The sequence below is a fragment of the Cynocephalus volans genome, chromosome X (assembly GCF_027409185.1).
Source record: "Cynocephalus volans isolate mCynVol1 chromosome X, mCynVol1.pri, whole genome shotgun sequence".
Classification (NCBI taxonomy): domain Eukaryota; kingdom Metazoa; phylum Chordata; class Mammalia; order Dermoptera; family Cynocephalidae; genus Cynocephalus; species Cynocephalus volans.
This window is the reverse complement of record NC_084478.1, coordinates 80,506,687-80,521,013: the sequence shown is the minus strand read 5'-3', so window position 1 is coordinate 80,521,013 and position 14,327 is coordinate 80,506,687. Positions and strand designations below refer to the sequence as shown.

Below are 14,327 nucleotides of genomic sequence, written 5' to 3'. Positions count from 1 at the left end.
GATTTTTTTAAAAAAAGATGATCTTAACCCTTGACTTGGTGTTGTCAGCACCACGCTCAGCCAGTGAGCGAACCGGCCATCCCTACATATAGGGATCCAAACCCGTGGCCTTGGTGTTATCAGCACCGCACTCTCCCGAGTGAGCCACGGGCCGGCCCTAATGAACAGGATTTATGTCAAGCCAGCATTAGAATCCTGGCCCTGCTACTTATTTGGTGTGTGATCCTAAATCTCACTTTCCACTCCTGCAAAATAATAATCCCTGTTCATAGCAGCATTATTCACAATAGCCAAAAGGTGGAAACGACAACCCAAATGTCCATCGATGGATGAATGGATAAACAAAATGTGGTGTATCCACACAAGGGAACATTAAACAGCCTTAAATAGTAAGGATGCTCTGACATACACTACAGCATGGATGAACCTTGAGGACATAATGCTATGTGAAATAAGCCAGTCACAAAAGGACAAATACTGTCAGATTCCACTTATATGAAGTACCTAGAGTAGTCAAATTTATAGACACAGAAAGTGGAATGGTGATTGAAGGGGCTGGAGGGAAGGGGGATGGGGAGTTAGTGTTTAAGGGGTGCAGAGTTTCAGCTTTGCAAGATGGAAAGTGTTCTGGAGGTGGATGGCGGTGATGGTTGTGCAGCACTGTGAATGTGCTTAATGCCACTGAACTGTACACTTAAAATGGTTAAGATGGTCAATTTTAAGTTATGTGTACCTTACCACAAATTTCATCTTATTTTATTTTATTTTTATTTATTTATTTTTAAGATGACTGGTAAGGGGATCTCAACCCTTGACTTGGCGTTGTCAGCACCACGCTCTCCCAAGTGAGCCACGGGCCCGCCCACTTACCACAAATTTTAAAAATTGCATGCTGGCTGCCAAAGTAAACACACATATATTAAAATAACGTGTGTAACTTAAATGACTCAAAACAAAGAGTCTGATTCTGCATTGACATATGGTTCTTATCCCACCCCATAAATGTGGGAAAAGAAGGCCAAAACTCAGACATAAAATTTAATAGCATATTCTTCCTGATATTTATAATTATTCAAAATAATCTAGAATTTTAAAGTTTACAAAAAGCACCTTCAAAGCCATCATTCCATTTTATCCTTTCAATATACTGAAATTGTTTGACTTGGGACTTTGAGTTTAAATATGATATTCTATATCTGAAGAATACGTTGCCTGTCACTAAAATATGTCTGTGATTCCTTGTCCAAAATAATGGTTACAATGGTAAGTTTTATGTCATGTATATTTTACCACAGTTTAAAAAATGGCAAAAAATAATAATAAAGTCTGCTGGACTTACCTCCCCAGGGAACTGGGAGGCTTAGGGAGACAGTGGCTAGGAAAGCCCTGGTTAAGACCCAGTAGAGAAAGGAAGTAGTATTCCTTTTTGGAAGCACCAGCCTCAAAAAGGTTTGTCAGTCCTTTGTGAGGCTTCATACTAGTTAGCTTGAACCTCACATGTACATTTAATACTTTGGCACAAATAGGTTCAGCCCATGCTTAAGGTCAACTTCTCTTGCAGAGAGCCAGCAGAGAGCTGCTGCATAGCCCCCTCCAGCCTCAGCAGTCATGGCAGGGGTGCCCCGGTCCTCCTGGGGCAGCATGGAATAGAGGCTGCTGACCACTGGGCCCAGGCCAAGGGCTTTCCTTTTTAAAACAACACCAAAATCTCTTTCTTTTTCCAGGCAACTCTCGGCAGCTCTGTGCTGGTCCCCTACATCCCCACCTCCTCTGGTCCTGTAGTTGCCACCTAGGGGCTGAGGATGTTGAACATCAGTGGTTCCAGCGACACTTTTTCTCTTGTGGCTTTTGCTGTACTTCGCACTTGCTAAGCACCTTCTCCTTGGTGACAAAGAAGAGTTCCTGGCTCTCTCACATTTGTTATTATCTCACTGAGAAAGTCAAGAATGTTAATTATTGATGTCAACATTATGAACCTTGTTAGTGCTCTTAAAGATAATCATTAGCAGCTGTTTTGAAATTCTCATTGCCTCAACACTATGTCTAGTGGTTTTCTACTCTTGATATAGACAGTTACCTGGAGAGCTCTTGAAAACCACCCATACCCGGACACCCTCCCCGGCCTAATTAAATGAAAAGCACAGTGTAGTCATTACTCTCCATCAGGCATAATTACCTCTTTATGTCTTTGTATGCTGTGAGTCCCAGTCCTTGACACACAAAAGGAATTAGCAGGAGAGAGTGGTCAATATCTGGCCCCTCTTGAGGCAAGCCTAACAATTGTGGTATTCTTTTAAATTTTCAAGAAGTTGTTTTTTCCTGTACTCTATTCCCATCTCCATCCCCGTTCTCTTTTTTTTGGGTGGGGGGCAGCTGGCTGGTACAGGAGGGATCCAAACCTTTGACCTTGGTGTTATTAGGTGGTGCTCTGAGCTACCCGGCCAGCCCCTCCATCCGCATTCTTTCTAAGAGTCCATTTTCCTCAAGTCACCATTTCTCAAAATATATACTGCAGTGACAGTAGGGGAGTTGTGAAAAGTAGAGGAGTTAGTGACGGTTTGGCTGATAATGGCTCCCAAAGATATGTCCAGTCCTCATCCCCAGAACCTGTGAATGTCACTTTATTTGGAAAAAGGGTCTTTATGGATGTAATTAAGTTAAAGATTTTGAGATGAGGAGACTATCCTGGATTATCTGGGTGGGCCTTAAATGACATCACAAGGGTCCTTATAAGAGACAGAGAAAGACTAGACACAGAAGAGAGAGAGGCCATGTGACAACCACAAAGGCAGAGACTGGAGTGACTCAGTCACAAGCCAAGCAACACCAGCAGCCACCAGAAGCTGGAAGAAACAAAGAACAGATTTCCCCCTAGAAACTCTGGAGGGAATGAGCCCTGCTGACTCCTTGATTTTAGACTTCTGGCCTCCAGATCTGTGAGAGAATAAATTTCTGCTGTTTTAAGCCTCCATGTTTGTGGTGATTTGTTATGGCAACCTTAAGAAGCTAATACAGTGACCAAATGAGTTTGGTAACTCTGTCTTTAAGGCAGAGCTTTCTGAAAATTTTCTTATGCTAATGATCACTGCTTCCCAAACATAGGTCCAGGGACAAGTGCTCCCCAGAACACACCCTGACTAGGTCACACACTAGCTGGCCAAACCAAACTCCCAAACACTGCAGGGTGTGTGCACACATGACCTTTATGCATGAGAGTTACATCAAGACTTATACCTACATCATATAGTTACCCTTTTAGAACCTACTATTCATTCATTTTTCAACTCATTCAATAAAGGTTTATTTACTGAATATTTAAATAAATAATTTTTTTTTTTTAATTGAATGAGCACCTACTGTATGTCAGGAACTATTCAAGGCACTGAGGATATAATGATTTAATGAATCAAAATCGTATCTTTTGTGAAAAGTATATTCCAGTGGAGTAATCAGTCAATAAACAAATAAGCAAATAAATAGCAGGTGGCGATGAATGCTATGAACAATATAAAATGGGCTAAAGGGATGGAGAGGAATTGAGGGCTTGGATATTTTAGAATTAGTGATCAGAGAAGGCCAGGCATTTCACTAGATAATTTACCTAAATCAAGCTAATGTAAGCCTCTCAACAACCGTTTAATCCTTGTCATGTAGAGTAGGTATTATCTCCACTTTGCAGATGAAGAAACTGAGGCTCAGAGAAGTGAAATGAGTTGCCCAAATGACACAGCTATTATGTGGCCAATGTAGGATTGAAACCCAGGCCAATCTGATACCAAAGTCCATTTACTACTACCATGCTATGTGATTCCTGTACCTAGCTGGACTCCCATTGAAATCCTCCAGAGCCTGTCTTGGCCTTTCTACATCTGTTCACTAATTCTCAGTGGAATCAATGATTCCGAGAGTGAGAAGGCTGGAGGCAGGAGATCAGATGGCAAACAATACTTCTAGTCAGAGACTTGCCTTGCAGAATTGCTTCAACCTATTTCTATGTTCGGAAGGCAGGCACAGGGTACTGAAACTTCTGCTTCCTCCTCTGGGTCTCCTCACCTCTCCTTTCTATCCTGCCCCATTACCTGGGGTCCTCAGGCAGAACCACAGAGTCCAGCTAAAGGGGCTTTTTATGACTTCATGGCTCTGAATTGCATCTCTGAGTCCTGGATGGTGGGTGGGTCCTGGGCAGAGAGATGAGCCAAGTGATGGAAACTTGGGGCAGGCTTGCAACAGCAGGTGGCCCAGTTTAGCTAGAATACAGTCTGCACAAAGCAGAGTAGAGAATCAGGCGGGGCAGGCAGCTGGGGCCAGATCACTGGAGGCCTTAATGGGCCAGGCCAGGAGAACAGCCTCTGTTCTCTGGGCTGGTGTTTGCCAAAGCGTGTCCTGCAGACAACTTGAGTTTTGGGATAATGATAGTAACAGTAATGGGTCTTTTGTGAGAAAGTAAAGGATCCTTTTCACATAAATTGGAATTTAATGAAGCTAAACAGATTCTTTTTATTTAAGCAGGACTTCCCAGACCTGGTATGAGGGCCAGAGGGCAAGTTGATGGGCCACAGTGGATGCCTTCCTCATGGCCAAGATGGATGGAGACCCGTGGGAGGCAGACGGGCTGGGGTGGCCAATCGATCCTGTGTATTCAGCTCTGAATCACCTTCTCTCTCCCCTCCCTGCCACCCCTGCTACCCCCGCTTCAGCTAACACCCTCCCGGCCTCTAACTGGCCTCCCCACACCTACCTACCCCCAAACCATCTCCCCTCTTCCGGACTCACTTTCCCTACCCCCACCGCAGCCTTCCTCCTCGCCCAGCCCCTGCCCCATGCCTCTTCATACTCAAGCACTTCTCTAGCTATGTTATAAGCTGCAGTAATTTATAAATACTCTGGGTAGTCAGATGAAAGACCACTATTCACTAGCAAATATGCTAAAAATTCCTCTGAGTTCCACGGAGGGTTTGTTCAAAGCCATCCTCCAAAAAATCTTGAATTTTTAAAAATATCATTTGCTTTTTTTTTCCCCATAGAACCAGACAAGCTCAGCTTTGAGCTTTACCACAGTGTTGGTTTCCTTGGTAACCACCTCCAGTTCCTGACTCCTAGACCTCTCGTCCTTCCTCTTCTGTCCTGGCACCAACAGCGGGATGCCTCAGGCACCCCCTTGTTCCAGGAAGGCCCTGCCTTGGTTTCGCCCCAGTCCTTGCACCAGGGATTTGCATAATGAGCAGCCCCACGCCAGGCCCAGCCCCCAGTGAGTTCACATAATGGCCTTTTCAAATCCTACTGTGAGCAGGAAGGTATTCACAAGGTAGAATATATTCCAAGACAAGGGTTAATATCCCCTTTCCGGTCATCTTTAAAAAAAAAAAAAAAAAAAAAGAATATATTCCCAGATAAAGTAGAGCAGGGTGGTTAAGAATATGGACTTTGAGGACAGAGAGCTTGGTTTGAAATCCAGGTTCTGTCACATATGAGCTGTTTGACCTGGAGCAAGTTACTTAACTTCTCTGAGTCTGTTTCCCCATCTTTAAAAGAGGAATAAAAACAGAACCTATCTTAAGGAGGTTTTATGAGGATACGTATGTGTAAAAGTACTTCAAATAGTATCAGGCACATAGTAAGTGCTACGCAAAGGCTGCTGATAATACTGTTGTGGCCGCCCATCTGTCGGCTCATCTCCAGACATTTCGGCAGGGTCAGCGATTAATCGGCGATTCTGTGAGTGTGGAACTAATGAGTACCACAGGGGAGAGCGTGTTTTCAGTTTGGTGGCTCCTCTAGCTCCTTTTAAGTCCTGACCCCCAGAGGCAAGGTCAAGCTTCTGGGCCCAGGCCATACCACACCCGCAGCTCAGAGTGGACAGCCCACCCAGCAGGGCACTGCATCTGGAAGGGACCCCACCCTGTTCTCCATGGAGACGTAGGCACTGGACTCAAACTGGCATTCAGGCCCCACAGCCAAAGGTGTCAGGGCTTTGTCCAATTCTGAAACTCACCCAGGGCCAAGGCTTAGACTTTCCAGTTCTGGGTGTGTGGTACCTGGATGCAAATGAAGCTGCCCCCATGGGTGTGTTCAGCCCTGGGGGACCACAGCAGCCACAGCAGGGGGAGGGGGGCAGCTAACAATTCATATCTAGCGCTGACTAGTGCCAGGCATTGTTCTGAGCATATTGACTCTTTTAATGCAGAGGAGGAAACAGAAGCCCAGAGAGGTGAAATAGCCTGTCCAAGGTCATATAGCTAGTAAATGGCAGGGCCAGGAACCCGATCCAGACAGCCTGCCCCAGAGTCCGCATGCTTATCCACTCCACTGTTCTGTCTCACATAGAGCCAGCTCGGCTCTGGCTGGATCAGCACTGATGCCTGTGCCAGCACAGATGACTCTGCCTAGTCGGAGAAATATGTGCATAACTCTGACAGGAGTCAGGGGCTGGGCCATGGCAGCCCTCCACAGGGCATGTGGACAAAGCCCCAAGGCCAACACCACACCCTGTTGGGATTGTAGGAAATAAGTTTTGGCTAGTTGAGGAATTTTCCAGAAGGCCAGATAGTCTAGGCCCAGAGTCAGGCCCACTAGCAAGGAGCCCTGTGCAGGGTCCTGAGAGGGCAGCTTAAAGCAGCACTGGGTACTTTACAAACCAAGGACCCAGGGAGGGACATTAGTCAGCAGCTTTTGCTCAATGGAGTACCTTCCGGGTGGGCACCACGGATGGCTGAGTGTGACTTTTCCTCTTCATGGGAGCCCACGTCCAGCCCAGACTACCTGCTCCTCAGGGAGGGCGGCTTTCCTGGCAGGGGATTCACCCAGCTTTTCAGGCCCACTTCATTTTGAGAAAAAGAACTTCAGGCTCTCAGCTGATGACACCCTCTGAAGGACACGAGCCCAAATCCTTCTATTCAGCCAGTCTGAGCTAAGGATGGAGGGATCACCTTGAGAGCCTCGGGCACAACCTATATTCTTAGAGGGGCCCTGAGTGGCCTGGAGAAGGAGCCTCGAAGCTGGTGGCAGGCGGCTGATTCAAAAGGCTGCAGGGCGAGTTGGGAGGAACTCAGGGCTGAGAGGCTGGAGGTAGCCAGACAGTGGGAAAGGGGAAGAAGCCCGGGAGCCCGGAAGCACGAAGTGGAGCCGCAGGAAGGAGAGGTGACGTGCTGAGGTGGGAGCAGTGCTTCCCTGGGGTGAGGCCAGAGGCCACAGCCGGGGAGCATTTGTTCCCAGGCAGCCTCGGCCTCTAAGCGGATCCTGGGAATAGCATCCAACACCAAACTATCCTGCATGAGATTCTTTTGGTAACTTTTATTTTGCTGTAACTTCAAACTTGCAAAAAGTTCAAAACATCAAAAGTTGCAAGAATAGTACGAAGAACTCCCTTATGCCTTTTCCCCATCTCATCAGGTATTCGCATGTGGCCCCATTCAACGCGACCTCTCCCACTCTGCCTGTTTGGTTTCCAAGTCATATGAAAGTTCGGGGCAGACATGTTGCCCCTTTACTTCTTGTGATATTGTGAAATATATACATGGCCTTCATCCTGTTTCCTGGCATACAATTCCCAAAATCCTTGGAATCTTCGAAGTGATAAGTGTCTTTTTGTATGCTAATGAGTTGACTGGTGGCTGGCAGCCCCTAGGTAGATTTGAGATGGGGGCTGGTCACCAGAAAGACCAAGGCCAGATTAGAGGGGTGGGATTTTCAGCCCCACCCCCTCTATCCTTCTGTTCTCACAAGAACTTTCTGTTCCAACCAGACCCACTGCCCCTGGGGTGACAAGCTCTTCCTTACTTCCTGTCTAGCACCTGGTGTTCCCACAGCCTGAATTGCCTTGTCTCCCTTTGTCACCTGATAAGCAGCAGCAACATCCTCGTCCTCAAAGACCCAGCTCAAACTCATCTCTGTGAGGCCTTCTCCAGTCCCCAAAAGATTGAGTGACCCCACCCACAGCTCTGGGAACTCGCCCTCCTGGGCTGGGGCTGCCTGTCCCATCCCCTGGCTTCCCTAGGCCCCAGCTTGTGGCCCTGGCACTCAGAAAGGGCTTGCCCCCAGGAGGGCTCAGAGCTGCAGGACAAAGGGCAGAGGAAGAGGCAGTCCCCAGTCCCTGGGCCTCCCTGTGACTTGAGCTCCCCTTCCCTTGGGAACTTTGGGGCCGGCAGGAGGAGGCCGGAGTCCCAGCACGTGTCTGGGGCAGATGTGCGTTCCAGCCTCATTTTGTGTAAGAAAGGCTCACCACAGGAACCGCTGGCCTGACCAAGCCTGATCCCCTGACAGCCTGGGCTTTTGGAGCAGGGCTCCAAGAGACATTCTGAGGAGCTGCCAGAGAGGTTGCAAGGCGGCAGACTCGGAGAAGGGGAGGAGGAAATGGCCGTTCTCCCCGCTGGCTGCCCGGCAGACAGCCGTGGGGGCCTCCTTCCTGTGAGGGACTAGGCCCAGGGTTCAGACCTCTGAGCCTTCCATCTCCCCAAACCACAGCCCAGAGGTGTGAAAGAAAGAAAAAAAACAGGGGGAGGGGTGGCAGAAAGAGCCAGGTGCACATTTCACACCTTGACCACAGGTGGGGCCCTGAGCGCTTCGCTCTGACTAACTTCCTCCTCAGGCTTCCCCGCCGCTGCTCTGGAGTGCAGGAGCAGGAGGCCCTGGGCTGGGCAGCTTTCTCCAACCGCTGGGCCTGGCTTTGACCTGGTCTGGGGGCTGCTTGGGACCAGAAAAGGGCTTGGCTCAGCCCCATGACATAGGGAACTTCCGAGGCATCTCAGCTGTGAAGGAGGACAGAAGCCCCCCACAGACCTGCCATCTGAGGCATGGGAGGGGCTGGTTTGCAAAGTTTCTAGAAGGGGAGGAGGCTGCTGCTCACTGGGCACCTACCCTGCACCAGAAACATTCTGCATGGATCGTTTGGAACCCTATCAAATGCATGCTATCCTTAGCCCCACTTTTCAGATGAGGAAACTGAGGCAGAGAGATGAAATGATTTGCCCTGGATTACATAGCTGGGCAGCCAGAGGATTCGGCTAGGACTGGCGATCCCTGCCCCCAACTATGGCAAGGGACAGCCCTTCTGGAGGACCAGTCCTCTGGGCAAGTCCTGCCTGCACGTCCCACAAGGCACCACCATCTGTGGCGGGCTCCCCTGACACATAAGGCTCGCAGTGGCTCTAGGTTTGTAGCCAATATCCCTTTCACTGAGCATTCTCAGCTGTGCTCCTACTAAGCCCTGGGCCCTGTGCTAGGAGCCTACAGCCTTGATCATCTCGTAACAACCCCGCTGAGGAAACCAACTCAACAGGGTTATGTAATTTGCCCGCAGTCTCACAGCTCAATCAAGGTGGAGTCAGGGCTGGAGCCCAGGCAAGTTCAGCATGTTCCCCCCCGGGAACAGCGAGAGCAGCCCATCCCCACAGCCCAGGCTGCCCCATCAGGGTCCAGCTCACATACCTGGATGTCAGGACTCAGAAAGAAAGCTCTCTGCACCTTTCCAAAGCTCCTGCCCTCACCTCTCACTTCTCCTTCCCAGCAACCCGGGAAGGTGAACCATCATCCCCAGGCGATAAATGAGGAGACTGGAGCACAGGAAGGAGACCAGGGATCCCTAGATCTTTGTATCATGCATGAACCGGTAACATTTCCATGTATATCTGGAGGACCCACATTGGGTTGTCAACTTCTGCCAACACAAGGTATTTCCAAAACCACCATCTATTTTCACAATCATTTCATAAAGAAAAGGTCCTTTTAATACCAAACGAGATGAAGAACATAACTGCAGTGTACAAGACAGTCCTTTAAAATGAGCAAATGTAGTTTTTTTTTTTTTTTTTTTTTAAAGATGACCAGTAAGGGGATCTTAACCCTTGACTTGGTGTTGTCAGCACCATGCTCTCCCAGTGAGCTAACCGGCCATTCCTATATAGGGATCCGAACCCGTGGCCTTGGTGTTATCAGCACCACACTCTCCCGAGTGAGCCACGGGCCAGCCCCAAATGTAGCTTTTTGTGGTCCTTTCTCATTTGCAGAAGCCCAGTGAACTCAAACCTCTTCCCTGAACGGCCTGGGGAGACCGTGGCCCCAGTTCCCATCCCTTTTCTACTGCCGTAGGCAGTCACTTGCCAAGTCCTACTCATCCTAACTGACCTGGCTTCTGGAATACTCCTAGTCCCCTCCACTTGCAGTGCTCCTGACCTTCTCTAGACCCTCAGTTCTCTCTGACCTGAACACTGCTGGAGACAAGCAGTTTCAGAGCAAGGAGAGTCACCTCTGTCTGACAGCTTTTCCTTCAAATTGGGAGGTCCCTATGTAGTCCCCAACCCCATTCCCCTTCTCAGCCCATGAACTAGTGTCTCCAGTCCCTGTTTTAAACTTGGAAAACAAACAGCCATATCCAAAACAATATGGTACTGCTTTTTTGTGGTGTTTTTTAGAACTTACATAAGTGGTGTCAAATCATACCCGATGTTCCATAACTGCCTCTTCCACCATGGGTCATTGGCTTTTCTAGATATATCCATGTTAAAACATGTAGCTTTAGGCACTGTAAAGATGGTTACTAAAAAATATGTAGCTTTAGTTCATTTGTTTTTCACTACATGAATATTTCATAGTTTATCCATTTAAGAGAAACTGAAGGCAGCGTGACAAATGGTAAAAGGAGAGTCAGATGGCCATAGGTTCAATCCTCCAGCCTCCCTTACTCGTTGTGCTTGCAGAGGCCTTTCCCCTTCTGAATCATCCATGGGGACAACCCCCGCCTCACAAGGGAGTTGTGTGGCTGGAATGAGGCAGTGTCGGAGAAAGCACCTAGAGCAACAGCTAGCACACGGCAAGTTCATTACTGGTAGTTTCCTTTCCTTTTCCCAGGCAATTAGCAGGGAGTGGTGATAGTAAAGAACTCGATTCGCTGTGACGGATTTCTTTAAAATATTTTAATTTTTTAAGAAGGTTAATCTCCTTTCCAGACTTAACAGCTTTTATGATCCAGTCTTTACAATCACGCAAAGATCAACTCCAGCCCAGGACAGATGAGCTCAAGGTCATCCAGTGTACTGAGCACCGACCATCCTCATGCAGAAGCAATCCTGCCCCTGGCAGTAGGGCTGCCCCTCACCTCCCAGCTGCGCTGCTTCTCCTTCAGACCTCTCCCTTCAAAGGACCTGCCCCCACCCAGCCACCCCCTGCCCTTCCCTAGGACCCAGACCCTTCAGAGCAGCTTCACCAGCCATAGGCTGGGATAGGAGCTCCCTGTGGCCTGGGATCTAGGGGGTTCTGGTGCTGATAACCCTCTGGAAGAGGCTGCTGCTGAGAACCGCGTGAAACCCTCACTTCCTCTGTGCAGCGCAGGTTTCCAACCACAAGCGCCAAAGCAGAGGGGCAGGCAGCACGCAGCCTGGCAGCCAGAGCACCAGCCCAGCCATGGGCCCTGAGGTAAGTGCTGCTGCCCACCCAACCAGTCCACAGCTCAGGTGGGGAGTCCAGGGCACTAGGGAAACACTGAGGCTGGCCTGTGGCCCAGGATCACCAGAGGGCTGGAGTAGGTGGAGGCTGCAGAGTTGCGGTAGAAGGAGCACTAGATGGGGGAATTGCTTGGCCACTGACCACAGACAGGTCTCCAGACTTGGTGCTTCATCTGCAAAATGGGGGCTGGGCGGCAGAGGCTCAATCTTGATGACCTCCAAGGCTCCCTTCAGCTCTGACTTGGAACTTTGACTCTTGCGTGCTGGATTGAATTGGCACTGGAGAGGCCTGCAGCTCCGGGGTGGTTTGGGGTGGGAGTGAGGCTGCTAGAGCTTGGTGGGGGAGCCCCCAGCGGGTGGCTCAATGGGTGTGCAAACCTCAGTGTAGGGGAGAAAAAGATGGGCAGAAAACATGTTGGGGGGGGTAGAGATTTGCAGAGAGGCCCCACAAGGGGCAGGAAGTTGGGGTCTCCAGACAAGAACTAAGGAGGGAAGAGGAGGGCCAGTGACTGGGAGAGGCGACAGTGGGGAGGTGCCTGGGGAGGAAGGTGGCTGAACTAGGCATGGCCAGGCCACTGAGGACTTGAAGGGAGAGAGTCAGGGAGAGCTATGGGCATGGGGCGGGGGCTCTTCCTCCTGCTCAAGATCCCTGGGCCAATGGGATGGCCCAGAAGGGTGAGAGAAGCAGCTTTTGAAAAGGGAAGTCACCATCCCAGAGCCCAGACTGGGCAGATGGAGTTCAGAAGGTGTGGCCCTGGAAGAGAGATGGAGCCGGTTACAGGGTCTGGCCTAGGCCCCCGGGTCTACCTGACATAGGAGCTGCTCAGAGAAAGCTCAGCAGACTAAATCACCAAGGAGTAGCTGCCTGGCCTTTACATGGTTCCCTGCCTCCCTCCACAGGTGAGCGAAAGCCAGGTGCTAGATGCCTCTGACTTTGCTTATCTGGAAAACTTCAGCTCTCCCTATGACTACAGCGACAACGAGAGTGACTCCTGCTGTGCCTCCGCACCCTGCCCTCAGGACTTCAGCCTGAGTTTCGACAGGGCCTTCCAGCCGGCCCTCTACGGGCTGCTCTTCGTGCTGGGTCTGCTGGGCAACGGCGCTGTGGCGGCCGTGCTGCTGAGCCAGCGGGCGGCCCGGAGCAGCACTGACACCTTCCTGCTCCACCTGGCCGTGGCTGACGCGCTGCTGGTGCTGACACTTCCGCTCTGGGCGGTGGACGCTGCTGTCCAGTGGGTCTTCGGCTCGGGCCTCTGCAAAGTGGCAGGTGCCCTCTTCAACATCAACTTCTACGCAGGGGCCCTCCTGCTGGCCTGCATCAGCTTTGACCGCTACCTGAGCATCGTGCATGCCACCCAGCTCTACCGCCGGGGTCCCCCGGCCCGCGTGACCCTCACCTGTGTGGCTGTCTGGGGGCTCTGTCTGCTCTTTGCCCTCCCGGACTTCATCTTCCTGTCAGCCCAGCGGGACGGGCGCCTCAACGCCACCCACTGCAACTACAACTTCCCCCAGGCAGGCCGCGCAGCCCTGCGGGTGCTGCAGCTGGTAGCCGGGTTCCTGCTGCCCCTGCTGGTCATGGCCTACTGCTACGCCCGCATCCTGGCTGTGCTGCTGGTCTCCCGGGGCCAGCGGCGCCTGCGAGCCATGCGGCTGGTGGTGGTGGTAGTGGTGGCCTTTGCCCTCTGCTGGACCCCCTACCACCTGGTGGTGCTGGTGGACACCCTCATGGACCTGGGGGCCTTGGCCCGCAACTGTGGCCTAGAAGGCCATGTGGATGTGGCCAAGTCGGTCACCTCAGGCCTGGGCTACATGCACTGCTGCCTCAACCCACTGCTCTATGCCTTTGTGGGCATCAAGTTCCGAGAGCGGATGTGGACGCTGCTCATGCGCCTGGGCTGCCCCGAGAGGTGGGGGCCCCAGCGACAGTCAGCATCCACCCGCCGGGATTCGTCCTGGTCTGAAACCACAGAGGCCTCCTTCTCGGGCTTGTGAGGATGGAATGGGGGCGCCCCTCTGGCCCACGCAGCCTGATCCTCCCCGCCCCGCAACATGTTCCGAGCTCCTCCCTCCTTCCATGCTGGGCCAGCTCTGGCTCCCCCCACAGCCTCACTCCTGGGATCCACCGGGAGCGCTAGAACTGCCAGGTCTCCCAGGGAGCCGCCTCTCGGCTCTGGGGGCTGCGCCATTGCTGCCCCTTAGCTGCCAAGCCCATCCTGCCACTTCAGAGGCCCTGCCGGGAGCCCTGCTGCATTTCTAGCTCAGCCACTAGAAGCTGACCTGCCCCGAGTGCAGAGTGTACAAGGCAAGCCCAGGCCTCCAGCTCTGCAGCAACTGCGGCTGTGCTCCCCAAGACCTCTGTACTTGCTCCCTTCTATTTTTATGTCTAAAATCCTGCTTAAAACATTTCAATAAACAAGATGAGGACCAGGATGTGTTCATGCTTCATTACAGCCAGTCCCGACTGGGCTTGGGGGATGCGCTTCCTGCTTCTCCCTGCCTGGCCCTGGGTCTGTGCCAGCCCTTCCTGCCCTTGTGCCTCTCTGCCCTACTGGCCACACCTGGTATTCACAGGGAAGCACCCAGGTATATGGGCGCAGGGGGAGCAGTTAGGCAGCTAGCTGGCTGGACTCTCTGGGTGTAATTTGGGGAAGGGGCCAGGAGACACAAATAAGACATAGTCCCTACACTCCAGAAGCTCAGGCCAGCAGGGAAGATGTGGGAAGAACTATCAATACCAAGCCGTCTATGCCATGAGACACAGGAGCAGCACACAGGGCTCAGAACACTGAAGGCTTCCTGAACACGTAAAGGCCGAACAAGATGGTCAAGGGTGAAGAGAAGGACAGTATTTCCAGGCAGAAGGGAAGGCTGCAAATAGCAATGATTACTGGA

The 14,327-nt window shown here is 51.2% G+C and overlaps 1 protein-coding gene across 1 annotated transcript in view; it reads left to right on the top strand.

Moving 5' to 3' along the window:
- CXCR3 (C-X-C motif chemokine receptor 3) overlaps positions 1 to 13,427 on the top strand; it is a 40,948-nt gene extending 27,521 nt beyond the window's left edge. Inside the window, 2 exon segments of the mRNA XM_063084669.1 lie at positions 11,318 to 11,406; positions 12,252 to 13,427. Coding sequence (XP_062940739.1) covers positions 11,318 to 11,406; positions 12,252 to 13,427 — 1,265 coding nt within the window.
- The last annotated feature ends 900 nt before the right edge of the window (positions 13,428 to 14,327 follow it).